The sequence below is a fragment of the Cuculus canorus genome, chromosome 1 (assembly GCF_017976375.1).
Source record: "Cuculus canorus isolate bCucCan1 chromosome 1, bCucCan1.pri, whole genome shotgun sequence".
Taxonomy (NCBI): Eukaryota; Metazoa; Chordata; class Aves; order Cuculiformes; family Cuculidae; genus Cuculus; species Cuculus canorus.
In genome coordinates this window covers 1,569,152-1,595,990 of record NC_071401.1, presented here as the reverse complement: position 1 = coordinate 1,595,990, position 26,839 = coordinate 1,569,152, and the positions used below count along the sequence as shown (strand labels likewise).

Here is a 26,839-nt window from a genome sequence, read left to right as displayed (position 1 = left end):
CCCCACGGATCCCTTTTCCCCCCACGGATCCCTCTCCTCCCCACGGATCCCTCTCCTCCCCACGGATCCCTTTCCCCCCCACGGATCCCTCTTCTCCCCACGGATCCCTCTTCCCCCCCGGATCCCTTTTCCCCCCACGGATCCCTTTCCCCCCCACGGATCCCTTTTCCCCCCACGGATCCCTCTTCCCCCCACGGATCCCTTTTCCCCCACGGAACCCTCTTCACCCCACGGATCCCTTTTCCCCCCACGGATCCCTCTCCTCCCCACGGATCCCTCTTCCCCCCACGGATCCCTTTTCCCCCCACGGATCCCTCTCCTCCCCACGGATCCCTCTTCCCCCCACGGATCCCTTTTCCCCCCACGGATCCCTCTTCCCCCCACGGATCCCTTTTCCCCCCACGGATCCCTCTTCCCCCCACGGATCCCTTTTCCCCCCACGGATCCCTCTTCCCCCCACGGATCCCTCTTCCCCCCACGGATCCCTTTTCCCCCCACGGATCCCTTTTCCCCCCATGGATCCCTCTTCCCCGCACGGATCCCTTTTCCCCCCACGGATCCCTTTTCCCCCCACAGATCCGTTTCCCCCCACGGATCCCTCTTCCCCCCACGGATCCCTTTTCCCCCCACGGATCCCTTTTCCCCCCACGGATCCCTCTTCCCCCCACGGATCCCTCTTCCCCCCACGGATCCCTTTTCCCCCCATGGATCCCTCTTCCCCGCACGGATCCCTTTTCCCCCCACGGATCCCTTTTCCCCCCACAGATCCGTTTCCCCCCACGGATCCCTCTTCCCCCCACGGATCCCTTTTCCCCCCACGGATCCCTCTTCCCCCCACGGATCCCTCTTCCCCCCACGGATCCCTTTTCCCCCCACGGATCCCTTTTCCCCCCACGGATCCCTTCTCCCCCCACGGATCCCTTTTCCCCCCACGGATCCCTCTTCCCTCCACGGATCCCTCTTCCCCCCACGGATCCCTTTTCCCCCCACGGATCCCTTTTCCCCCCACGGATCCCTCTCCTCCCCACGGATCCCTCTTCCCCCCACGGATCTCTCCGCTCTCACTTTGCTCATAGTGATATTGATGGTTGTTCGGCGTTGTCCCGAACGAGTTTTACATCCGGAATCCACCGAAAGATCTTTTCCGACTCCGCTTTCCAATCGGGATCTGCTCCGACTCGGAATAGGAGTAAAGCAAAGACTCTCCAAGGATTCCACCTTCCGTGGAAGCCGTTGAGTTTCTTTGGTTCCCGACGGAACCGCCGACGTCTCCGAATGCGATCGGAGCGGTTTCCTGTGGAGGTGGGGAAAACCGGGATAACACCAGTATGGAACTGGGAAGACCGGGAATAGCCGAGGTGGGATCCGGAATGGGTTCCTGGTGGTACCTGGTGGAGTTGAGAGGTTCTGTTTCTTCGAGGCTGAGCTCAAGGCTGTCGGAGCTGAGTTCGCCGACGTTCCGGTGGGATATATCCCGGTTTTCCGATGGGTCTGTAAATCCTTGGAAGTCAGCGAGATCTCGGAGTTTTGCAAAGTCCATCTGGATTGGGAAAAGGAGAAAAAAAAGAGATGGATTCTTATCTCTATCTCATGAAAGACATAAAGGTCTTCTCCTGGATGGAAAACTGCTCCGAAGGGCGGTGGGAAACGGAATTGAATCCACGCAGAGGTGGGACACAAAAGTGATGTCCTCAAAGGGGTGGTGGGGGATGAGGTTCTCCTCAATGTCTTCATCCATGACTTCAAGGAAGGCGTTAATGAGCCGTCGGAAAGTCGGGAAGTGCTACTGAGATTGGGTGGAATTGTGGATCTACTGGAAGGACTCTCCCAAGGGATTGGAGAAAGGTTGGAGTCATGGGATGAGGTCAACGGGATGAGGGTTCCATCACGGGATGGATCCTGAGTTGGGGAGGAGAGGGTGGAGAGGTCTCCGGTGGAGAAGGACCTCACGGGGGTCAAGAAAGTCATGGGAATGGTGGTCTGGATCAGCCCCGGATGGACCACCGGGAGAAGGCCACGGATTGTCCTCCTGAGGAGGTGACAACTCCAGTTCTGGGGGGCAGTTCTGGGCTCCTCAGGACAAGAAGGACATTGAGGGGATGGAGAACGTCCGGAGAAGGGAATGGAGGTGGAGAAGGGGCTGAAGGACAGGAGAGGGGGAGAAGGTGGGAGGAGAGGAGGAGAGGAGGAGAGGAGGAGAGAAGGGGAAGAAGAGGAGAGGAGGAGGAGAGGAGGAGGAGAGGAGGAGAGGAGGAGAGGAGGAGGAGAGGAGGAGGAGAGGAGGAGAGGAGGAGAGGAGGAGGAGAGGAGGAGAGGAGGAGGAGAGGAGGAGAGGAGGAGAGGAGGAGGAGAGGAGGAGAGGAGGAGAGGAGGAGGAGAGGAGGAGAGGAGGAGGAGAGGAGGAGAGGAGGAGAGGAGGAGAGGAGGAGGAGGAGAGGAGGAGAGGAGGAGAAGGAGAGGAGGAGAGGAGGAGAGGAGGAGAGGAGGAGGGGAGACCACAATGGTGTCTACAACGGCCGTGGAGGAGATTACCTCGAGTTGCACCGGAGAAGAGGAGGAAAAGAGGAGAAGAGGAGGAGAAGAAGAGGAGGAGGGGAGGAGAAGAGGAGGAAGAGAAAATGAGGAGGAGAGGAGGAGAAGGAGAAGAAGAGGAGGAGGAAGAGAAGAGGAGGAGGAGAAGAGAAGAGGAGTGGGAGAAGAGGAGGAGAAGAGGATGAGAAGAAGAGAAGAGAAGAGAAGAGAAGAGAAGAGAAGAGAAGAGAAGAGAAGAGAAGAGAAGAGAAGAGAAGAGAAGAGGAGGAGGAAGAGAAGGGGAGGAGGAGAAGAAGAGAAGAAGAGTGGGAGAAGAGGAGGAGGAGAAGAGGAGGATGAGAAGAGGAGGATGAGAAGAGGAGGAGGAGAGGAGAGGAAGAGGAGGAGAAGAAGAAGAGGAGGAGGAGAAGAGGAGGAGAAGAGGAAGAGGAGGGGAGAAAAGGAGGAGAAGAGGAGGAAGAGGAGAAGAGAAGTGAGAGAAGAGGAGGAGAAGAAGAAGAGGAGGAAGAGGAGGGGAAGAGGAGGAGGAGAGGAGAAAAAGAGGAGGAAAAGAGGAGGAGAAGAAGAGGAGGAGGAAGAGAAGGAGAAGAAGTAGGAGAAGAAGAGGAGAAGAGGAGGAGGAAGAGAAGAGGAGGAGGAGAAGAAGAGAAGAAGAGTGGGAGAAGAGGAGGAGAAGAGGAGGAGAGGAGAAAAAGAGGAGGAAAAGAGGAGGAGGAGGAAGAGGAGGAGAAGAGAAGAGGAGTGGGAGAAGAAGAGAAGAGGAGGAGGAGATGAGGAGGAGGAGAAGAGGAGGACAAGAGGAGGGGATGAGAAGAGGAGGAGGAGAAGAGGAGAAGTGGAGGAGAAGCGGAGGAGAAGGAGAAGGAGAGGAGGCTGAGGCTGAGGCCGATGCAGACGCTGCGTCCGCGCGGTGCCCACCTGAGCCGGTGGGGTTGGTCGGGGGCCGCCGCGTCGGGGGCAGCGCCTCTCGGCCTCCTCAGCGCGAAGGACACTGCGCTGCAGCTCTTTGGCCAAACGCTGCGCCTCCACCCGCAGCTCCTCGTTGTCCTTCTGCAGCTGCTCCATCGCCTTCAGCTGCTCCACCAGATCCTCGTTCTGCTGCTTCTTCGCTTCGTAGTGAGTTTTGGCCTTTTCCATCTACGACGACAAAGAGACAAAAGGCCTCAGGAGATCCTGGAGGAGCTCCAAAGTGCTCCAGGAGATCCCTGAGGAGCTCCAAAGTGCTCCAGGAGATGTTGGAGGAGCTTCAAACTGCTCCAGGAGATCCTGGAGGAGCTCCAAAGTGCTCCAGGAGATCCCTGAGGAGCTCCAAAGTGCTCCAGGAGATCCCTGAGGAGCTTCAAACTGCTCCAGGAGATCCTGGAGGAGCTCCAAAGTGCTCCAGGAGATCCCTGAGGAGCTCCAAAGTGCTCCAGGAGATCCTGGAGGAGCTCCAAAGTGCTCCAGGAGATCCCTGAGGAGCTCCAAACTGCTCCTGGAGATCCTGGAGGAGCTCCAAACTGCTCCAGGAGATCCTGGAGGAGCTCCAAACTGCTCCAGGAGATGTTGGAGGAGCTCCAAAGTGCTCCAGGAGATCCCTGAGGAGCCCCAAAGTGCTCCAGGAGATCCTGGAGGAGCTCCAAACTGCTCCAGGAGGTGTTGGAGGAGCTCCAAAGTGCTCCAGGAGATGTTGGAGGAGCTTCAAACTGCTTCAGGAGATGTTGGAGGAGCTCCAAAGTGCTCCAGGAGATCCTGGAGGAGCTCCAAACTGCTCCAGGAGATCCTGGAGGGGCTCCAAAGTGCTCCAGGAGATCCTGGAGGAGCTCCAAACTGCTCCAGGAGATGTTGGAGGAGCTCCAAAGTGCTCCAGGAGATGTTGGAGGAGCTCAAAACTGCTCCAGGAGATCCCTGAGGAGCCCCAAAGTGCTCCAGGAGATCCCTGAGGAGCTCCAAAGTGCTTCAGGAGATCTTGGAAGAGCTCCAAACTGCTCCAAGAGATCCCTGAGGAGCTCCAAACTGCTCCAGGAGATGGTGGAGGAGCTCCAAACTGCTCCAGGAGATCCCTGAGGAGCTCCAAACTGCTCCTGGAGATCCTGGAGGAGCTCCAAACTGCTCCAGGAGATCCTGGAGGAGCTCCAAACTGCTCCAGGAGATGTTGGAGGAGCTCCAAAGTGCTCCAGGAGATCCCTGAGGAGCCCCAAAGTGCTCCAGGAGATCCTGGAGGAGCTCCAAACTGCTCCAGGAGGTGTTGGAGGAGCTCCAAAGTGCTCCAGGAGATGTTGGAGGAGCTTCAAACTGCTTCAGGAGATGTTGGAGGAGCTCCAAAGTGCTCCAGGAGATCCTGGAGGAGCTCCAAACTGCTCCAGGAGATCCTGGAGGGGCTCCAAAGTGCTCCAGGAGATCCTGGAGGAGCTCCAAACTGCTCCAGGAGATGTTGGAGGAGCTCCAAAGTGCTCCAGGAGATGTTGGAGGAGCTCAAAACTGCTCCAGGAGATCCCTGAGGAGCCCCAAAGTGCTCCAGGAGATCCCTGAGGAGCTCCAAAGTGCTTCAGGAGATCTTGGAAGAGCTCCAAACTGCTCCAAGAGATCCCTGAGGAGCTCCAAACTGCTCCAGGAGATGGTGGAGGAGCTCCAAACTGCTCCAGGAGATGGTGGAGGAGCTCCAAACTGCTCCAGGAGATGGTGGAGGAGCTCCAAACTGCTCCAGGAGATGATGGAGGAGCTCCAAACTGCTCCAGGAGATGTTGGAGGAGCTCCAAAGTGCTCCAGGAGATCCCGGAGGAGCTCCAAAGTGCTCCAGGAGATCCCGGAGGAGCTCCAAACTGCTCCAGGAGATCCCGGAGGAGCTCCAAAGTGCTCCAGGAGATCCCTGAGGAGCTCCAAAGTGCTCCAGGAGATCCCTGAGGAGCTCCAAAGTGCTCCAGGAGATCCCTGAGGAGCTCCAAACTGCTCCAGGAGATGTTGGAGGAGCTCCAAAGTGCTCCAGGAGATCCCTGAGGAGCTCCAAACTGCTCCAGGAGATGTTGGAGGAGCTCCAAACTGCTCCAGGAGATGTTGGAGGAGCTCCAAAGTGCTCCAGGAGATCCCTGAGGAGCTCCAAACTGCTCCAGGAGATGTTGGAGGAGCTCCAAACTGCTCCAGGAGATCCCTGAGGAGCTTCAAACTGCTCCAGGAGATCCCTGAGGAGCTCCAAAGTGCTCCAGGAGATGTTGGAGGAGCTCCAAAGTGCTCCAGGAGATCCTGGAGGAGCTCCAAACTGCTCCAGGAGATCCCTGAGGAGCTCCAAAGTGCTCCAGGAGATCCCGGAGGAGCTCCAAAGTGCTCCAGGAGATCCCTGAGGAGCTCCAAAGTGCTCCAGGAGATCCCGGAGGAGCTCCAAAGTGCTCCAGGAGATGTTGGAGGAGCTCCAAAGTGCTCCAGGAGATCCTGGAGGAGCTCCAAACTGCTCCAGGAGGTCCCGGAGGAGCTCCAAAGTGCTCCAGGAGGTCCTGGAGGAGCTCCAAAGTGCTCCAGGAGATGTTGGAGGAGCTCCAAACTGCTCCAGGAGATCCTGGAGGAGCTCCAAAGTGCTCCAGGAGATCCCTGAGGAGCTCCAAAGTGCTCCAGGAGATCCCTGAGGAGCTCCAAAGTGCTCCAGGAGATCCCTGAGGAGCTCCAAAGTGCTCCAGGAGATCCTGGAGGAGCTCCAAAGTGCTCCAGGAGCTCCTAGAGGAGCTCGAGGGCTGTGGTGGGTCCCCGTCCCACCTGTCCTCTGTAGTGTTCGACCGTCTGTTCCTTCTGGAGGAGCAGCGCCTGCAGCTCCGACACCTTCTGGTGGTGCCGCGTGGCCTCGGCCTTCAGCTCCACCTCCAGCGCCTGCAGACGAGGAGACACCGGGACATCAACCAACGGGGAGAGGACATCAACCAATGGGGAGAGGACATCAACCAATGGGGAGAGGACATCACCCAACTGGGAGAGGACATCAAACAATGGGGAGAGGACATCACTCAATGAGATGAGGACATCACTCAATGAGATGAGGACATCACCCAATGGGGAGAGGACATCAAACAATGGGGAGAGGACATCACTCAATGAGGAGAGGACATCAACCAATGAGGAGAGGACATCACCCAACGGGGAGAGGACATCACCCAATGAGGAGAGGACATCACTCAATGAGTTGAGGACATCACCCAATGGGGAGAGGACATCACCCAACGGGGAGAGGACATCAACCAATGGGGAGAGGACATCAACCAATGGGGAGAGGACCTCTCTGAGAGGTCCTCTCAGAGGGGGTTTTGGGGGTTTTTTGGGTCCCTCTTTACCTGAATCTTCTGCCGTTGCGTTCGGGTGTCCTTCTCGTGCTGAGTCAGCGCTTTCTGCAGCTCCTCCACCTGAAAGAGTCCCCACCACCACCGTCAGAGCAGTTCCCACCTCAAACATTTCCTCAGCGGAAACTCCTCCAGAGAAGATGTCCTTCTCCTCCTCCTTCTCCTCCTCCTTCTCCTCCTCCTTCTCCTCCAGGAGGTTCTGGAGTGGAGGTGGGACTCAGGTTGGAACCCGGAGGAGATACAGCGTTCCTCTCTTTGCTCCAGGAGATGATGGAGGACCTTCCAGTCCACCTCAAGAGATGGTGGAAGGACTTTCCAGTCCACTTCCAGGAGATTTTGGAGGAGCTTCCAACCCTTCTGGGGCTCTCCCAACTCCAGGAGATGCTGGAGGAGCTCCAAACTGCTCCAGGAGATGGTGGAGAAGCTTCAGGTCCACCTCAGGAGATGCTGGAGGAGCTTCCAGTCCACCTCCAAGAGATGGTGGAGGACCCCCAAACTCGTTGGTCTCTCCCTTCTCCAGGAGATGCTTCAGGAACCCCTCAACCCATCTCCAGGGGTTCCTGGAGGAGCCTCCAACCCTTCTGGGCTCTCCACCTCCAGGAGATGCTGGAGGAGCTCCAAACGGCTCCAGGAGATGTTGGAGGAGCTTCAGGTCCACCTCAGGAGATCTGGAGGAGCCTCCAACCCTTCTGGGCTCTCCCAACTCCAGGAGATGCTGGAGGACCCCCAAACTCGTTGGTCTCTCCCTTCTCCAGGAGATGCTTCAGGAACCCTTCAACCCATCTCCAGGGCTTCCTGGAGGAGCCCCAAACCAGATGGGCTCTTCCACCTCCAGGAGATGCTGGAGGAGCTCCAAACTGCTCCAGGAGATGTTGGAGGAGCTTCAGGTCCACCTCAGGAGATCTCGAGGAGCCTCCAACCCTTCTGGGCTCTCCCAACTCCAGGAGATGCTGGAGGACCCCCAAACTCGTTGGTCTCTCCCTTCTCCAGGAGATGCTTCAGGAACCCTTCAACCCATCTCCGGGGGTTCCTGGAGGAGCCCCAAACCAGATGGGCTCTTCCACCTCCAGGAGATGGTGGAGGAGCTTCCAGTCCACCTCCAGGAGATCTGGAGGAGCTTCCGGTCCACCTCCAGGAGATGGTGGAGGAGCCCTCTGGGCTCTCCCAACTCCAGGAGATGCTTCAGGAACCCCTCAACCCATCTCCAGAGCTTCCTGGAGGAGCCTCAACCCCTCTGAGCTCTCCACCTCCAGGAGATGCTGGAGGAGCTCCAAACGGCTCCAGGAGATCTGGAGGGGCTTCCAGTCCATCTCCAGGGGTTCCTGGAGGAGCCTCCAACCCCTCTGGGCTCTCCCAACTCCAGGAGATGGTGGAGGAGCCCCAAACTCGTTGGTCTCTCCCTTCTCCAGGAGATGCTTCAGGAACCCCTCAACCCATCTCCAGGGGTTCCTGGAGGAGCCCCAACCCTTCTGGGCTCTTCCACCTCCAGGAGATGCTGGAGGAGCTCCAAACTGCTCCGGGAGATGGTGGAGAAGCTTCAGGTCCACCTCAGGAGATGCTGGAGGAGCTTCCAGTCCATCTCCAGGAGATGGTGGAGGAGCCTCCAACCCTTCTGGGCTCTCCAACTCCAGGAGATGCTTCAGGAACCCTCAACCCATCTCCAGGGCTTCCTGGAGGAGCCCCAAACCAGATGGGCTCTCCACCTCCAGGAGATGGTGGAGGAGCTCCAAACTGTTCCACTGTTCCAGGAGATCTGGAGGGGCTTCCAGTCCATCTCCAGGGGTTCCTGGAGGAGCCTCCAACCCCTCTGGGCTCTCCCACCTCCAGGAGATGGTGGAGGAGCCCCAAACTCGTTGGTCTCTCCCTTCTCCAGGAGATGCTTCAGGAACCCCTCAACCCATCTCCAGAGCTTCCTGGAGGAGCCTCAAACCAGATGGGCTCTTCCACATCCAGGAGATGCTGGAGGAGCTCCAAACTGCTCCAGGAGATGGTGGAGGAGCTTCAGGTCCACCTCAGGAGATGCTGGAGGAGCTTCCAGTCCACCTCCAGGAGATGGTGGAGGAGCCTCCAACCCTTCTGGGCTCTCCCAACTCCAGGAGATGCTGGAGGAGCTCCAAACTGCTCCAGGAGATGGTGGAGGAGCTTCAGGTCCACCTCAGGAGATCCTGGTGGAGCTTCCAGTCCACCTCCAGGAGATCTCGAGGAGCCTCCAACCCTTCTGGGCTCTCCCAACTCCAGGAGATGGTGGAGGAGCCCCAAACTCGTTGGTCTCTCCCTTCTCGAGGAGATCTGGAGGAACCCCTCAACCCATCTCCAGAGCTTCCTGGAGGAGCCCCAAACCAGATGGGCTCTCCAACTCCAGGAGATGCTGGAGGAGCTCCAAACTGCTCCAGGAGATCCTGGAGGAGCTTCAGGTCCACCTCAGGAGATCTGGAGGAGCTTCCAGTCCACCTCCAGGAGATGGTGGAGGAGCCCTCTGGGCTCTCCCAACTCCAGGAGATGCTTCAGGAACCCCTCAACCCATCTCCAGAGCTTCCTGGAGGAGCCTCAACCCCTCTGAGCTCTCCACCTCCAGGAGATGCTGGAGGAGCTCCAAACGGCTCCAGGAGATCTGGAGGGGCTTCCAGTCCATCTCCAGGGGTTCCTGGAGGAGCCTCCAACCCCTCTGGGCTCTCCCAACTCCAGGAGATGGTGGAGGACCCCCAAACTCGTTGGTCTCTCCCTTCTCCAGGAGATGCTTCAGGAACCCTCAACCCATCTCCAGGGCTTCCTGGAGGAGCCCCAACCCAGATGGGCTCTTCCACCTCCAGGAGATGCTGGAGGAGCTCCAAACTGCTCCAGAAGATGCTGGAGAAGCTTCAGGTCCACCTCAGGAGATCTGGAGGAGCTTCCAGTCCACCTCCAGGAGATGTTGGAGGAGCCCTCTGGGCTCTCCCAACTCCAGTAGATGCTTCAGGAACCCCTCAACCCATCTCCAGAGCTTCCTGGAGGAGCCCCAAACCAGATGGGCTCTTCCACCTCCAGGAGATGCTGGAGGAGCTCCAAACTGCTCCAGGAGATCCTGGAGGAGCTTCAGGTCCACCTCAGGAGATCCTGGAGGAGCTTCCAGTCCACCTCCAGGAGATGGTGGAGGAGCCTTCTGGGCTCTCCCAACTCCAGGAGATGCTTCAGGAACCCCTCAACCCATCTCCAGAGCTTCCTGGAGGAGCCCCAAACCAGATGGGCTCTTCCACCTCCAGGAGATGGTGGAGGAGCTTCCAGTCCACCTCCAGGAGATGCTGGAGGAGCTTCCAGTCCACCTCCAGGAGCTGCTGAAGGACCGACGGAGCCACCGGAACCTCTCTGAGTGGAGAAGTTTGAGCACCAATTCCTTCTCCTGATGGAGAAGTGCCCATCCTGGAGAGCCACAACGGAGAGGAGAACCCACCCACGAGGAGAAGGTTACCTGCTTCACGTGGTCTTTCCGGAAGGTCTCCAGTTGCTCCACCTGTGAGGACAAAAGGGAGAAAGGAACGGGAATGTCATCTCCTTTCCTAAACTGAGTGGAAGTCTGGAATCTTCCAGAAGGTCGAGAAGCTCTATAGAAGGTTCTGGAGAGGTTGAAGCCATGGAATGAGGTCAACGGGATGAGGTTCCACCACGGGATGATGGATACATCAACCCTGTGGAGCTCCAGCCTTGAGGAGGAGCATCTGGAAAGGTCTCCGGTGGAGAAGGACCTCAAGGGGTTGGTGGAGAGCGGCTCAACACGACCCAGAGGTGACCCCAAGTGGCCAAGAAGCTCATGGACATCTTGGCCTGGATCAGCGTGGCCACCAGGAGAAGGGATTGTCCACCTGGTGAAGCCACACCTCCAATCCGGGGCTCAATTTAGGGTTCCTCAATCCAAGAAGGACATTGAGGTTCTGGAGAACATCTGGAGAACGGAATGGAGATGGAGAAGAAGTTGGAGAGCAGAGGGGGTGGGAGCAGCTGAGGGACCTGACGAGGGGTGGAGTTTAGAGAAGAAGACTCTGAGGGGACACCTCAACGCTCTCCACAACTGAAAGGAGGTGGTGGTGAGATGAGCGTTGAGGTCTTCTCCTGAGAGGACGCCAAGGAACGGCCTCAAACTCCACCAGAGCACCTTCAGATGGGACATCAGGAGAACATTCCCGATGGAAAGGCTTCTCCTGCCCTTGGGAGCGGCTGCCCAGGGCGGTGGTGGAGTCCCCATCCCTGAAGGCCTTCAAAAGACGCTGAGATGAGGCCCTCAGGGCTGTGGTTTCCTTCCGGAGAAGAACTTTTGGATGATCTCAACCACCTTTTTCAACCTCAACCATTGCACCATCGGCGTTTCCCTCTCCCTCTCCTCCACGGGATGAAGATTCCAAGTTTGCCGAAGACTCAATATCCCCCTTTTTGGTCTCCCTTCCCACCACCCCGGAGAGCGGAGGAACCCCTACCTGAGCCGTCAACTTCTGCTTCTCCTCCACCATCTTCTTCTTCTCCTCCAACGCCGCCGTTTTGCCGCTTTCGTACTCCTTCCTCATCTCCTCCACCTTCTCCGTCGCTTCTCGCCTGCTGGTGGCCACCAATGCCTCGGTCGCCGCCCTCAGCTTCTCCATCTCCTCGGAATGCCGCTCTTCGCTTTCCTTCAACTCAACTTCCAACTTCTTCTCCTCCAACCTTCGCTTCTCCTCCAACAACCGAAGGTTGCTTTGACGCAACGCCGCCAACCGCGACGCCTGTTCGGCCGCTTCCGCCTGCAACCGCTGCACCGTCCGCTCCTGTTCCGACGAACGCTCCCGTAAAGACCTCACCTCCGCCGTCTCCACCTGGAGACGTTCCAACTGCCCTTGAAGAACCTCCAAAGCTCTCGTTTGCTCCTCCGCTTCCTGGCGGTGACGTTTCTCCAGTGCCGTCCGCTCCGCTTGAAGCTCGTGGCAAAGCTTCTTCAACGCCGGTAATTCGCCGGCGAGCGTTTGGGCGTTGAGGAGTTCTTGACGGAGAGCGTTGAGGAGCTGCTCCTTCTGGAGGTACTTCTCCTGGGAGACCTTCACCTCCTGGCGCAGCTCCTCCTCCCGTTCGCTTTGGCCCTGACGGTCCCTCTTGAGGGCTTCGATGGTCAAACGCTGTTTCTCCATCTCTTCTTGGCACCGTTGCACCTCCACCTTCATCAGGGAACACCTTTCGGCCGCTCGCGACGCGGCGGTGGCCATTTCCGTTTGGAGAACCCTCAACCGCTCCTCTAATTTTTTGCTCTTCTCCGATTCGCCGATGATCAACCGCTTCAGCTCTTTGCTTTCGCCTTCTTTCTCCGTCACCTGACGGTGGAGGATGGACACCTCGTGCTCCAAACTCCCCATCAACGTGGTCTTCCTCTCCAGCTCTTGGACGCACTGCGCTATTTGCTCCTTCCAGCTTTCCTCCATCCGCTTTTTCTCCTGCGCTACGGAGCGCAAAGCCACCAATTCCTTCTCGGCGGCGGCCGCGGCGCTTTTACTCTCAACCAACTCTCTCCCTTTCTCCTGCAGCTCCTTCCGAAGGGCTTCCACGGTACCTTCGTGAAGCTCTTGCGCCGACCTCAACGCCTCCAACGTCTTCTGCAGCTCCAACGTTCTTTCCTTCTGCTGTGCCGCTTCCTTCTTGGAAGCTTCCAGCTCCGCTCGCTCTGTCCTCGCCGCTCGCTCCAAGGTGACCACAACCTCTTGTTGCTCCTCACACTTCTTCTCCAGCTCTTCCACGCGCCAACGAAGCCTTTGGCTCTCCGTCAGCTTCTCTTGGGGAACGCCTTCGCTCCAGGTGGATTCCCGCTCTCCGGAAGAGGTCTTCTCCTCCGAATCTTTGAAGGACACATCCTTCGAGCAGGTGGCCTCGTTCCTTTCCATCTCCTTTCTCCAGGAGACCTCGTTGTCCACCTTGGCCGCCCGTGCCGAGGCGAGTTCTCCTTCCAGCTCGCTCACCGCCTTCCGGAGGTCCCTCAACTCCTCTCCCTGCGAGACGTTCACCCTTCGGAGCTCCTCCATCTCCCGTTTCTTCTCCTCCATCACCTCCTGCCATCGGCTCAGCTCTTCCCGATGCAGCGCCCTCTCCACCCTTTGCTCGTTGAGGCAATTTTGGAGCTGCGTTTCCAACTCGGCTTTTCGAGCTCTTTCGGCTCCGCAATCGGTTTTGACTCCTTCCAATTCCCGCTTCAAACGTTCCGTTTCCTCCTCGCTCCGTTCCGAACGGCGACGGTGTTCCCGTAGCGTTTCTTCCAGTCTGGAACCCAACAAAGTCACCTCCTCGGAGAGTTTCTTCACCTCCGCTTCCCGTTCCTGTTGCCGTTGGTTACCGGCGGCGACCGCCGCGCTGAGTTCCTTCTCCGCGTTCCTCAACCGCTCTACGGTGACTTCCAACTCTTGAGATCTCAGCTTCTCCCGGGAAAGCTGTTGGGATATCCCTTCCAGGGCTTCGGTGGCTCTCCGAGCGTCCACCTCCAAGCCGGCCACGCGTTGCGCCGCCGTTTGCTCGGCGACGCTCATTTTTTCCCGCAGGGAAGCGATTTCCACCTTCAGCTTCCGCTCTTCCTCTTCTTTCTCCTCGAGCCGCGCGCGGGCGACGGATAAATCGCTTTGGAGGGCAACCGACTTCTCCTGGTGTTCCACAACGTGGGCTTCCAAGGCGGTTGTCTTCTCCTGCTCGGCTCGCAGCAGCTGCCGGGCTCTTCCGTGCTCGCGGCTCAGCGCTCGGATCTCCTCTTCCAAGCGCTCGCGTTCGCCGTCGTCGGCTCGGGATGAGAAGGAGGTTCCCAACGGCTTTTCCTCTTCCAACGTTTGACGCTTGGCCAACTGTTGCCTTTCCGCTTCCAGCTCGGCAATCCTGGCCGCGTTGACTTCCAAACTCTCGGCCGCTCGTCTCTTCTCATCCTCCAAAATACCTTCGGTATTCCGTAGGGATTCTTCCAGGAAAAGCAACCGTTCCTGTAAGCGACTGTTTTCCTTCGCCAACTTTTCCCTCTCGGCCAATCGCTGTTGGTTCTCCTTCAAACGACCTTCAAGTTCCCGGAGTTGAGCTCTCAACCCTTCGGAAGCTCCGAATTCCAAGATTTTCCCTTCCAACTCAACGATCTTTCGGCTCAGTTCGGCTTTTTCCTGCTCCGAAGCCGTACGGATGGCGTCGTGCGCTCGCGTCAGCGCCTCCGCTTGGTTGCTCAACGTGGCGTTGACTTCCTGAAGGCGTTGGAGCTCCTGGAGAGCAGAATCCCTCTCCCTGGAGGTCTTCTCCAGCCTCGTGGTGGTCTCCTCGAGCTCCCGGCTCGGCGGTGGGATGGTCTGGAGCTGTCGGATCTCCTGTAGGTCCCTTTCCAGCCGCTCGCGCGCTTGGTGGCTCTCGGAGAGGGTGGTTTGGAGGTTGGAGATGACGTTGGCCGAGTGTTGCTTTTCCGCTTGGAAGAGGTCGCGTTCTGCTTTCAGCGCCGCTTCTCGTCGGTCTCTTTCCTCTTCCAAGCGGAGGAGGGCGGCGCGAAGCTCGGAGCCTTCGGAGGAGAGGCGGGAGAGGTCCCGTTGGAGCTCCTCCAGCTGGAAAAGGAGGAGGAGGAGGAGAGAGGGAGGGGAGAGAGATGGAAAAGAGAGGAAAAAGAGAGGAGAGAGAGAGGAGAAAGAGAGGAGGAAGAGAGGAGAGAGAGAGGAGGGAGAGAGGAGGGAGAGAGGAGAAAGAGAGGAGAAAGAGAGGAGAAAGAGAGGAGAAAGAGAGGAGAAAGAGAGGAGGGAGAGAGGAGGGAGAGAGGAGGAAGAGAGGAGAGAGAGAGGAGGGAGAGAGGAGGGAGAGAGGAGGGAGAGAGGAGGGAGAGAGGAGGGAGAGAGGAGGGAGAGAGGAGGGAGAGAGGAGGAAGAGAGGAGGAAGAGAGGAGGGAGAGGAAAGAGAGAAAAGAGAGAGAGGAGGAAGAGAGGAGGGAGAGAGGAGGGAGAGAAGAGGAGAGAAGAGAAGAGAAGAGAAGAGAAGAGAAGAGAAGAGAAGAGAAGAGAAGAGAAGAAGAAGGAGAAGGAGAAGGAGAAGGAGAAGGAGAAGGAGAAGGAGAAGGAGAAGGAGGAGGAGAAGAGAACAGAAATAAACCACGTGCAATCAGAGGTGTTCCTCGAGGCCTCCCCTGGAGCTCCGAACGCCTCCCAGTGCCTCCCAGTTCCCACTTTGTCCGACCAGGCGCCTTTTCTGACCACGCAGGAGCCGTTCCCTCCACAACCAACACTGAAAGGACGGAGGGAGGAGTGACCTCTTCCCAAACCCAACGGGACCTTCAGGACATCACTGGTGACCTCTAAACCCAACGGGACCTTCAGGACATCACTGAGGACCTCTAAACCCAACGGGACCTTCAGGACATCATTGGTGACCTCTAAACCCAACGGGACCTTCAGGACATCACTGAGGACCTCTAAACCCAACGGGACCTTCAGGACATCACTGAGGACCTCTAAACCCAACGGGACCTTCAGGACATCACTGAGGACCTCTAAACCCAACGGGACCTTCAGGACATCACCGGTGACCTCTAAACCCAACGGGACCTTCAGGACATCACTGAGGACCTCTAAACCCAACGGGACCTTCAGGACATCACTGAGGACCTCTAAACCCAATGGGACCTTCAGGACATCACTGAGGACCTCTAAACCCAACGGGACCTTCAGGACATCACCGGTGACCTCTAAACCCAACGGGACCTTCAGGACATCACTGAGGACCTCTAAACCCAACGGGACCTTCAGGACATCACTGAGGACCTCTAAACCCAACGGGACCTTCAGGACATCACCGGTGACCTCTAAACCCAACGGGACCTTCAGGGCATCACTGAGGACCTCTAAACCCAACGGGACCTTCAGGGCATCACTGAGGACCTCTAAACCCAACGGGACCTTCAGGACATCACTGAGGACCTCTAAACCCAATGGGACCTTCAGGGCATCACTGAGAACCTCTAAACCCAACGGGACCTTCAGGACATCACCGGTGACCTCTAAACCCAATGGGACCTTCAGGACATCACTGAGGACCTCTAAACCCAACGGGACCTTCAGGGCATCACCGGTGACCTCTAAACCCAACGGGACCTTCAGGACATCACCGGTGACCTCTAAACCCAACGGGACCTTCAGGACATCACCGAGGACCTCTAAACCCAACGGGACCTTCAGGACATCACTGAGGACCTCTAAACCCAACGGGACCTTCAGGACATCACTGAGGACCTCTAAACCCAACGGGACCTTCAGGACATCACTGGTGACCTCTAAACCCAACGGGACCTTCAGGACATCACTGAGGACCTCTAAACCCAACGGGACCTTCAGGACATCACTGAGGACCTCTAAACCCAATGGGACCTTCAGGACATCACTGAGGACCTCTAAACCCAACGGGACCTTCAGGACATCACCGGTGACCTCTAAACCCAACGGGACCTTCAGGGCATCACTGAGGACCTCTAAACCCAACGGGACCTTCAGGGCATCACTGAGGACCTCTAAACCCAACGGGACCTTCAGGACATCACTGAGGACCTCTAAACCCAATGGGACCTTCAGGACATCACTGAGGACCTCTAAACCCAACGGGACCTTCAGGGCATCACTGAGGACCTCTAAACCCAATGGGACCTTCAGGACATCACTGAGGACCTCTAAACCCAACGGGACCTTCAGGACATCACTGAGGACCTCTAAACCCAACGGGACCTTCAGGACATCACTGAGGACCTCTAAACCCAATGGGACCTTCAGGACATCACCGGTGACCTCTAAACCCAACGGGACCTTCAGGACATCACCGGTGACCTCTAAACCCAACGAGACCTTCAGGACATCACCGGTGACCTCTAAACCCAATGGGACCTTCAGGACATCATTGGTGACCTCTAAACCCAACGGGACCTTCAGGGCATCACTGAGGACCTCTAAACCCAACGGGACCTTCAGGACATCACCGGTGACCTCTAAACCCAACGGGACCTTCAGGACATCACTGAGGACCTCTAAACCCAACGGGACCTTCAGGACATCACTGAGGACCTCTAAACCCAACGGGACCTTCAGGACATCACCGGTGACCTCTAAACCCAACGGGACCTTCAGGACATCACTGAGGACCTCTAAACCCAACGGGACCTTCAGGACATCACCGGTGACCTCTGAACCCAACGGGACCTTCAGGACATTACTGAGGACCTCTAAACCCAACGGTACCTTCAGGACGTCCCCCATGACCTCTCCCTTCTCTTGGGCGCTGTTGTCCCTCATCTTCTCCAGTTGGTCCTCCAGCAGAGAGATCTTCCCCTGGAGGATCTCGATCTTCTCTTCGGAGCATTTCTGAGAAGAAAGAGGTGGGATTGAGTCTGGAGCTTCATTCCAGGTGGCCACCAAGAAAGAGGAGTTCATTCCAAGCGTCCCAACGGCTTTTGTCTCACCACACGTGGACCTTCTCACCTCTCTTTCCATCCCATCATGGATGGAGAGAAGGTTCCTCCTCACTCAACTCTGTCCTCACCATAATGACATCAAATTAAGGGGTTGAAAAGTGTCCCTAAAGTCCAGGTGGGACCTCATCATGGATGGAGAGAAGGTTCCTCCTCACTCAACTCTGTCCTCATCGTAATGACATCAAATTAAAGGGTCATAAAGTGTCCCTAAAGTCCAGGTGGGACCTCATCATGGATGAGGAGAAGGTTCCTCCTCACTCAACTCTGTCCTCATTGTAATGACATCAAAATTAGGGGTCATAAAGTCCAGGTGGGACCTCATCGCGGATGAGGAGAAGGTTCCTCCTCACTCAACTCTGTCCTCATTGTAATGACATCAAATTAAAGGGTCATAAAGTGTCCCTAAAGTCCAGGTGGGACCTCATCATGGATGGAGAGAAGGTTCCTCCTCACTCAACTCTGTCCTCACCGTAATGACATCAAATTAAAGGGTCATAAAGTGTCCCTAAAGTCCAGGTGGGACCTCATCATGGATGAGGAGAAGGTTCCTCCTCACTCAACTCTGTCCTCATCGTAATGACATCAAATTAAGGGGTCAAAATGTGTCCCTAAAGTCCAGGTGGGACCTCATCACGGATGGAGAGAAGGTTCCTCCTCACTCAACTCTGTCCTCACCTTAATGACATCAAATTAAGGGGTTGAAAAGTGTCCCTAAAGTCCAGGTGGGACCTCATCATGGATGGACAGAAGGTTCCTCCTCACTCAACTCTGTCCTCATCATAATGACATCAAATTAAGGGGTTGTAATGAGTCCCTAAAGTCCAGGTGGGACCTCATCATGGATGGAGAGAAGGTTCCTCCTCACTCAACTCTGTCCTCATTGTAATGACATCAAAATTAGGGGTCATAAAGTCCAGGTGGGACCTCCTCACGGATGAGGAGAAGGTTCCTCCTCACTCAACTCTGTCCTCATCACAATGACATCAAATTAAAGAGTCATAAAGTGTCCCTAAAGTCCAGGTGGGACCTCATCACTGATGATGAGAAGGTCCTCGCGGTGTCCTCACCTTCTCCTGGGTGGCCTCGTGCAGATCCCTCTCCAACTGTCCCTGCTTCTCCTGCGACTGCTCCATGGCCGCGTTGTGCTCCTCCGACAGCTCGTTGAGGGCTTCTTGGAGCTGCACCATGTGACTCGCGATCTCCCGCAACTGCCACCGGAAAAAAAGCCGGAAGAGATCCATACATCACCCAGAGGTCTTCTCAACTCCTCTTTCCGACGTCCATCCCACGTTTGGAGGTCCAAATGTCACCATCACCACCCACTTCCTATCATTCCCACCACGGAATTCCTTTTGGGATGAGCTTCTGGAGCTCAACGGAAGGTCAACGCCAGAGGAGGACGTGTTGTGATGTCCACCATGGCGATGGACTCCTTCCTCCGGGTCTCCCTTCCAACGAGGGGTTCGGAAAAGATGGAAAAAGAGGTGGTGTTCCGTACCTTGAAGGAAAGATCTCCGTTCTCCTCGGAGAGTTGGTTGATTTTCCGGTCCATTTGACCTTTCTCCGTCTTCAGGTCTTGGCAGTGGCGGAGGGCGTCGTGCAAGCGGAGCGTCAGGCTGGGAGGAGAAGGAACGGCTCCCGGAATCCGCAGGGTTGGAGAAGACCTCCGAGGTCATCCAATCCCAACCCTCAGCCCAACCTTCTCCCCATGGAAATGGGGTTTTGAAGGCCTCCGGCGATGGAGATCCACCACCGTCCTGAGAAGCTTCTGCTGGAGGAGCTTCCCAACCCTTTCCATGATGGAATTTCTCCCAATATCCAACTTAAACCTCTCCTGGAGGAGCAATTTGAGGCCGATTCCTTTCATCCCATCCCTTATTCCTTGGGAGAAGACATCAAGAACCACCTCGGCACAACCTCCTCTCCAGGAGCTGCGGAGAGCGGTGAGGTCTCTCCTCATCTTCTCCAGATCAAACCTCTCCGTGTCCCTCAACCCCTCCTCTGCTTCTCCCTTCCCACCTCCGTTCTCTTCTCCGGATGTTCTCCAACCCCTCCTCTGCTTCTCCCTTCCCACCTCCGTTCCCTTCTCCAGATCTTCTCCCTTCCCACCTCCATTCCCTTCTCCGGATGTTCTCCCTTCCCACCCCCATTCCCTTCTCCGGATGTTCTCCAACCCCTCCTCTGTTTCTCCCTTCCCACCTCCATTCCCTTCTCCGGATGTCCCTCAACCCCTCCTCTGCTTCTCCCTTCCCACCTCCATTCCCTTCTCCGGATGTCCCTCAACACCTCCTCTGCTTCTCCCTTCGCACCTCCGTTCCCTTCTCCGGATCTTCTCCCTTCCCACCTCCATTCCCTTCTCCGGATCTCCTCCAACCCCTCCTCTGCTTCTCCCTTCCCACCTCCATTCCCTTCTCCGGATCTTCTCCCTTCCCACCTCCATTCCCTTCTCCGGATCTTCTCCAACCCCTCCTCTGCTTCTCCCTTCCCACCTCCATTCCCTTCTCCGGATCTTCTCCCTTCCCACCTCCATTCCCTTCACCGGACGTTCTCCAACCCCTCCTCTGCTTCTCCCTTCCCACCTCCATTCCCTTCTCCGGATCTTCTCCAACACCTCCTGTGGTTCTCCCTTCCCACCTCCATTCCCTTCTCCGGATCTTCTCCAACCCCTCCTCTGCTTCTCCCTTCCCACCTCCATTCCCTTCTCCAGATGTTCTCCCTTCCCACCTCCGTTCCCTTCTCCGGATCTTCTCCAACCCCTCCTCTGCTTCTCTCTTCCCACCTCCATTCCCTTCTCCAGATCTTCTCCAACCCTACCTCTGCTTCTCCCTTCCCACCTCCATTCCCTTCTCCGGATGTTCTCCCTTCCCACCTCCATTCCCTTTTCCGGATGTTCTCCAACCCCTCCTCTGCTTCTCCCTTCCCACCTCCGTTCCCTTCTCCGGATCTTCTCCCTTCCCACCTCCATTCCCTTCTCCGGATCTTCTCACTTCCCACCTCCATTCCCTTCTCCGGATCTTCTCCAACCCCTCCTCCGCTTCTCCCTTCCCACCTCCATTCCCTTCTCCGGATCTTCTCCCTTCCCACCTCTGTTCCCTTCTCCGGATCTTCTCCAACCCCTCCTCCACTTCTCCCTTCCCACCTCCGTTCCCTTCTCCGGATCTTCTCCCTTCCCACCTCCGTTCCCTTCTCCGGATCTTCTCCAACCCCTCCTCTGCTTCTCCAGAGGATCCTTTTGGTGGCCAAAGGTTGGATCTGGATGGGCTTTGAGATCCCTTCCAACTCAACCCATTCCATCATTCTAAGAACCTCTTTATGCCGCGGATAAGGAGGTCCACATTGCCCGGAAAGGTGGGATATACCTCTGGAATCCTTCAAATCCCGCTTGGATGGGACTCGGAGCAACTGGAGAGGTCTCTACTCAGAGCGTTGGACTTGGATGGACCTTTAAAGACCTCTTCCCACCCAAATATTCCATAATTCCACGTTGACTCCACCTCCTTCCTCGGAATACAGCGCCCGGGAAGAAGGAAAACATCGGCCTTCATCCCTATTTTATGCCTTCTTGGAGAAGACATGGACAATACGGAGCCCACGGATGGAGAAGCGACACTTCGGAGAGGACCGGAAAACCCTGGAAGATGATTTACCTCTCGTTCTTCTCCCTCAGCTCCTCCATCTCCTTCGCTTCCGGCTGATCCGCCGATGGATTTTCCCGGAGGAGCGTTAAGCGGTCGATGCGTTGTTGCATCACAGTGATTTGAGCCTCTGGAATGGGATGAGAAAAATTCCATCAAATCCCTTTTTTTTTGGTTTTGAGGTCTTCTTCAACGCTTCCAAGAGCTTCGTTCCTTCTTTTCCCAAAGATCAGGAGCTCTTCCCACCAGGAGCGGTGGGAAAATGAGAGGGAAAAGGGAAGCTGTGACCTCCACGGGAATTCGGGAAGTGCCCAACGTGGAGATCGGATGGAGAAAATCCTCCGTTTTATCGGGAAAAGGACCAAACAGGAGATGTTTGGAGGTCCTCCAACGCCGTTGGAGTCGTCTTAACTCCGATATCTAAAGTTTTCCAACTCAGGGATTTGCGTTGGATTAATGGCCATGAATTCCACCGGAAAAATGAGGAAGAGCTCATCCCAAAACTGCTTCCGAAGGCACAAAAGCACCGAAGCGGAGAGTTCAGTGCATGAGAGGGAGGGAATGATGGATCGTGGAGGTGGGAAGGGACGGATCCAGCGCGGGATGGAGCGTACGGAATGATGGGATGAGCTCAGGGATGGAGCGTACGGAATGATGGGATGAGCTCAGGGATGGACCCTACGGAATGATGGGATGAGCTCAGGGGTGGATCCTACGGAGGGATGGGATGAGCTCAGGGATGGATCCTACGGAATGATGGGATGAGCTCAGGGGTGGATCCTACGGAGGGATGGGATGAGCTCAGGGATGGATCCTACGGAGGGATGGGATGAGCTCAGGGATGGATCCTACGGAGGGATGGGATGAGCTCAGAGATGGATCCTGCGCGGGATGGACCGTACGGAATGATGGGATGAGCTCAGGGATGGATCCTACGGAGAGATGGGATGAGCTCAGGGACGGATCCTGCATGGAATGGACCGTATGGAATGATGGGATGAGCTCAGGGATGGATCCTGCATGGAATGGACCGTATGGAATGATGGGATGAGCTCAGGGATGGACCGTACGGAGGGATGGGATGAGCTCAGGGATGGATCCTACGGAGAGATGGGATGAGCTCAGGGACGGATCCTGCGTGGAATGGACCGTACGGAGGGATGGGATGAGCTCAGGGATGGATCCTGCGCGGAATAGACCGTAGGGAATGATGGGATGAGCTCAGGGATGGATCCTGCGTGGAATGGAGCGTATGGAGGGATGGGATGAGCTCAGGGATGGATCCTGCATGGAATGGACCGTACGGAGGGATGGGATGAGCTCAGGGATGGAACCTGCGCGGAATGGACCCTACGGAGGGATGGGATGAGCTCAGGGATGGATCCTACGGAGGGATGGGATGAGCTCTGGGATGGATCCTGCACGGAATGGACCGTACGGAGGGATGGGATGAGCTCAGGGATGGATCCTGCACGGAATGGACCGTACGGAGGGATGGGATGAGCTCAGGGATGGATCCTACGGAGAGATGGGATGAGCTCAGGGACGGATCCTGCGCAGGATGGACCGTATGGAATGATGGGATGAGCTCAGGGATGGATCCTGCATGGAATGGACCGTATGGAATGATGGGATGAGCTCAGGGATGGACCGTACGGAGGGATGGGATGAGCTCAGGGATGGATCCTGCGCGGAATGGACCGTACGGAGGGATGGGATGAGCTCAGGGATGGATCCTGCGCGGGATGGACCCTACGGAGGGATGGGATGAGCTCAGGGATGGATCCTGCCCGGAATGGACCGTACGGAGGGATGGGATGAGCCCAGGGATGGATCCTATGGAGGGATGGGATGAGCTCAGGGATGGATCCTGCGCGGGATGGACCGTATGGAATGATGGGATGAGCTCAGGGATGGATCCTGCGTGGGATGGACCGTACGGAGGGATGGGATGAGGTCAGGGATGGATCCTGCCCGGAATGGACCGTACGGAGGGATGGGATGAGCTCAGGGATGGATCCTGCACGGAATGCACCGTACGGAATGATGGGATGAGCTCAGGGATGGATCCTGCGCGGAATGGACCCTACGGAGGGATGGGATGAGCTCCGGGATGGATCCTACAGAGGGATGGGATGAGCTCAGGGATGGATCGTACGGAATGATGGGATGAGCTCAGGGATGGATCCTGCGCGGGATGGACCGTGCGGAGGGATGGGATGAGCTCAGGGACGGATCCTGCACGGAATGGACCCTATGGATGGATGGGATGAGCTCAGGGATGGATCCTTCACGGGATGGACCATAGGGAGGGATGGATCCCATCAGAAATCCATGGAAGCCCATCAAACCCGGAACCCCCTCCGCGGCCGCAGGATCGTTCCGTACGCCACTGACCCTTCTCCGTGAGGAGTTTGCGGTTCTCCGCCAGCTCCACCTCCAGCTCATCCCGGTTTTCCCTCTCCACAGCCAATTGCTTCTTCATCCGTCGGAGCTGGAACTGTGGCGTCTGCAGGACGTCTCCCATGGGCGACGACGGCGCTCCGGTGAAAATACTGCCGAGAGGGAAACATTGGAATTCAGGGATCCACATCCACAACATCCCCATCCCACCCCATTCCCGCTCCGCTTCCCTCATCCCAGAAGGAGATCCAGAGAAGGAGAGCTTCGACGCTCCATCTTTTCCTCCTCCTGATGGCATCAACGCCGACGTATCCAGAGGGCACAAAGCCACCACAATATCCCATGGAAAGCATCCACCACCCTTCATCCCGGAACCGGAGCTGCTTTGCCGGGAGAAATTCCCTCAGCGGAAGCAGGAGAAGCATTAATGTGGTCTTCCCGTCCCATCCAGAGCTGGAGAAGACCGGAAGGTGCCTTTGGAAGCATCCGCGCTCGTTAGGGTTGGGTAGAAGGACCTCATTAGAGCCTCGTTCCGTGGCTTCTCGTCACGCCAAGCCGAAGGCGTTGGAATCACGATGGAAAGAAGGGTTGTAGGGAGGATCCGGGGAATTCCAGGCCTGTCAGTCTGAGCTCAGTGCCGGGAAAAGTCACGGAAGAGGTGATGTTGAGTGCCATCACGAAGCACATGGGAGAGAAACGGGTGATGAGGGGCAATCAACGCGGGTTTACGGAAGGGAGATCTTCCGGATGGCCTTCCAGGATGGAATGATGGCACTCCTGGATGAGGGAAAGGCTGAGAACCACCGCCTGAGAACCCTTTCCGTGAAGGAATCTTTCCCAAGATCCAACCTAAACCTCCGCTGACACAACTTTGAAGCCGTTTCCTCTCATCCCATCCCAAGTTCTTGGGAGAAGAACGCGATCCCCACCTCATTCCAACCTCCTTTCCAGGAGCTGTGGCGGCCAATGAGGTGTCCCCTCAGCCTCGTCTTCTCCAGACCAAACCTCTCCAGCTTCTTTCATCCTTTCTCCTGTCCTCCAGCCCCTTCCCCAGCGTCGTTCCGTTCTCCGGATGCGCTCCAACCCCTCAAGGTCGTTCTTGTCTTGAGGGACCCAGAATTGAACCCAGAATTCGAGGTGTGGTCTCACCAAGGGGGACAATCCCTTCCCTGCTCCTGGTGACCACCCCATGGCTGATCCAAACCAGGTTGCTGGTGGCCTTCTTGGCCACTTGGGCCACCGCTGGCTCACGTTCAGCCGCTGTTGACCATCACCTTCAGGTCTTTTTCCATCAGGGAGATCTTCAGCTGCTCTTCCCCAAAGGGAACGGAGCTGAGGAAGGGGCTGGAGAACGTCTGGAGAAGGGAACGGAGCTGAGGAAGGGGCTGGAGAATGTCTGGAGAAGGGAATGGAGCTGAGGAAAGGGCTGGAGAACGTCTGGAGAAGGGAATGGAGCTGAGGAAGGGGCTGGAGAACGTCTGGAGAAGGGAACGGAGCTGAGGAAGGGGCTGGAGAACGTCTGGAGAAGGGAACGGAGCTGAGGAAGGGGCTGGAGAACGTCTGGAGAAGGGAATGGAGCTGAGGAAGGGGGTGGAGAACGTCTGGAGAAGGGAATGGAGCTGAGGAAGGGGCTGGAGAACGTCTGGAGAGGGGAACGGAGCTGAGGAAGGGGCTGGAGAACGTCCGGAGAAGGGAACGGAGCTGAGGAAGGGGCTGGAGAACGTCTGGAGAAGGGAATGGAGCTGAGGAAGGGGGTGGAGAGCGTCTGGAGAAGGGAACGGAGCTGAGGAAGGGGCTGGAGAAGGTCTGGAGAAGGGAATGGAGCTGAGGAAGGGGCTGGAGAACATCCGGAGAAGGGAACGGAGCTGAGGAAAGGGCTGGAGAACGTCCGGAGAAGGGAACGGAGCTGAGGAAGGGGCTGGAGAAGGTCTGGAGAAGGGAATGGAGCTGAGGAAGGGGCTGGAGAACATCCGGAGAAGGAAATGGAGCTGAGGAAGGGGCTGGAGAACGTCTGGAGAAGGGAACGGAGCTGAGGAAGGGGCTGGAGAACATCCGGAGAAGGGAACGGAGCTGAGGAAGGGGGTGGAGAACGTCTGGAGAAGGGAACAGAGCTGAGGAAGGGGGAGGAGAACGTCTGGAGAAGGGAACGGAGCTGAGGAAGGGGCTGGAGAACGTCTGGAGAAGGGAACGGAGCTGAGGAAGGGGCTGGAGAACGTCTGGAGAAGGGAACGGAGCTGAGGAAGGGGCTGGAGAACGTCTGGAGAAGGGAACGGAGCTGAGGAAGGGGCTGGAGAACATCCGGAGAAGGGAATGGAGCTGAGGAAGGGGCTGGAGAACGTCTGGAGAAGGGAACGGAGCTGAGGAAGGGGGTGGAGAACATCCGGAGAAGGGAATGGAGCTGAGGAAGGGGGTGGAGAACGTCTGGAGAAGGGAATGGAGCTGAGGAAGGGGGTGGAGAACGTCTGGAGAAGGGAATGGAGCTGAGGAAGGGGGTGGAGAACGTCTGGAGAAGGGAATGGAGCTGAGGAAGGGGGTGGAGAACGTCTGGAGAAGGGAATGGAGCTGAGGAAGGGGCTGGAGAACGTCTGGAGAAGGGAACGGAGCTGAGGAAGGGGCTGGAGAACGTCTGGAGAAGGGAACGGAGCTGAGGAAGGGGGTGGAGAACGTCTGGAGAAGGGAATGGAGCTGAGGAACGGGGTGGAGAACGTCTGGAGAAGGGAACGGAGCTGAGGAGGGGCTGGAGAACATCTGGAGAAGGGAACGGAGCTGAGGAAGGGGCTGGAGAACGTCTGGAGAAGGGAACGGAGCTGAGGAAGGGGGTGGAGAACGTCTGGAGAAGGGAATGGAGCTGAGGAAGGGGGTGGAGAACGTCTGGGGAAGGGAACGGAGCTGAGGAAGGGGCTGGAGAACGTCTGGAGAAGGGAATGGAGCTGAGGAAGGGGCTGGAGAACATCCGGAGAAGGGAACGGAGCTGAGGAAAGGGCTGGAGAACGTCCGGAGAAGGGAATGGAGCTGAGGAAGGGGCTGGAGAAGGTCTGGAGAAGGGAATGGAGCTGAGGAAGGGGCTGGAGAACGTCTGGAGAAGGGAACGGAGCTGAGGAAGGGGCTGGAGAACGTCTGGAGAAGGGAATGGAGCTGAGGAAGGGGCTGGAGAACGTCTGGAGAAGGGAACGGAGCTGAGGAAGGGGCTGGAGAACGTCTGGAGAAGGGAATGGAGCTGAGGAAGGGGCTGGAGAACGTCTGGAGAAGGGAACGGAGCTGAGGAAGGGGCTGGAGAACGTCTGGAGAAGGGAACGGAGCTGAGGAAGGGGCTGGAGAACGTCTGGAGAAGGGAACGGAGCTGAGGAAGGGGCTGGAGAACATCCGGAGAAGGGAATGGAGCTGAGGAAGGGGGTGGAGAACGTCTGGAGAAGGGAATGGAGCTGAGGAAGGGGCTGGAGAACGTCTGGAGAAGGGAATGGAGCTGAGGAAGGGGCTGGAGAGCGTCTGGAGAAGGGAATGGAGCTGAGGAAGGGGCTGGAGAACGTCCGGAG

General features: G+C 57.0%; 1 protein-coding gene and 1 long non-coding RNA gene across 3 annotated transcripts in view; both read right to left on the bottom strand.

The window, feature by feature from the left end:
• The window catches only part of NUMA1 (nuclear mitotic apparatus protein 1), a 69,595-nt gene that overhangs the window by 8,673 nt on the left and 34,083 nt on the right, over positions 1-26,839 (bottom strand). The window contains exons 10-21 of the mRNA XM_054067270.1: positions 23,301-23,458; positions 20,916-21,033; positions 18,767-18,884; positions 18,336-18,476; positions 17,036-17,158; positions 11,276-14,371; positions 10,276-10,317; positions 6,825-6,893; positions 6,256-6,366; positions 3,451-3,669; positions 1,389-1,540; positions 1,066-1,294 (exon numbers count right to left, since the gene is read on the bottom strand). Coding sequence (XP_053923245.1) covers positions 1,066-1,294; positions 1,389-1,540; positions 3,451-3,669; positions 6,256-6,366; positions 6,825-6,893; positions 10,276-10,317; positions 11,276-14,371; positions 17,036-17,158; positions 18,336-18,476; positions 18,767-18,884; positions 20,916-21,033; positions 23,301-23,458 — 4,576 coding nt within the window. The remainder of the gene's footprint in view (positions 1-1,065; positions 1,295-1,388; positions 1,541-3,450; positions 3,670-6,255; positions 6,367-6,824; positions 6,894-10,275; positions 10,318-11,275; positions 14,372-17,035; positions 17,159-18,335; positions 18,477-18,766; positions 18,885-20,915; positions 21,034-23,300; positions 23,459-26,839) is intronic.
• Positions 6,912-10,233, bottom strand: LOC128852250 (uncharacterized). Of its 2 annotated transcripts, XR_008449974.1 has the most exons (5): positions 10,130-10,233; positions 10,064-10,096; positions 9,251-9,399; positions 7,489-7,959; positions 6,912-7,266 (listed from the first exon to the last, which is right to left on the bottom strand). It is a non-coding gene; the product is annotated as an uncharacterized LOC128852250 (long non-coding RNA). The 2 variants fall into 2 exon arrangements; XR_008449975.1 differs by lacking the exon at positions 6,912-7,266 and having other exon boundaries at positions 7,452-7,959.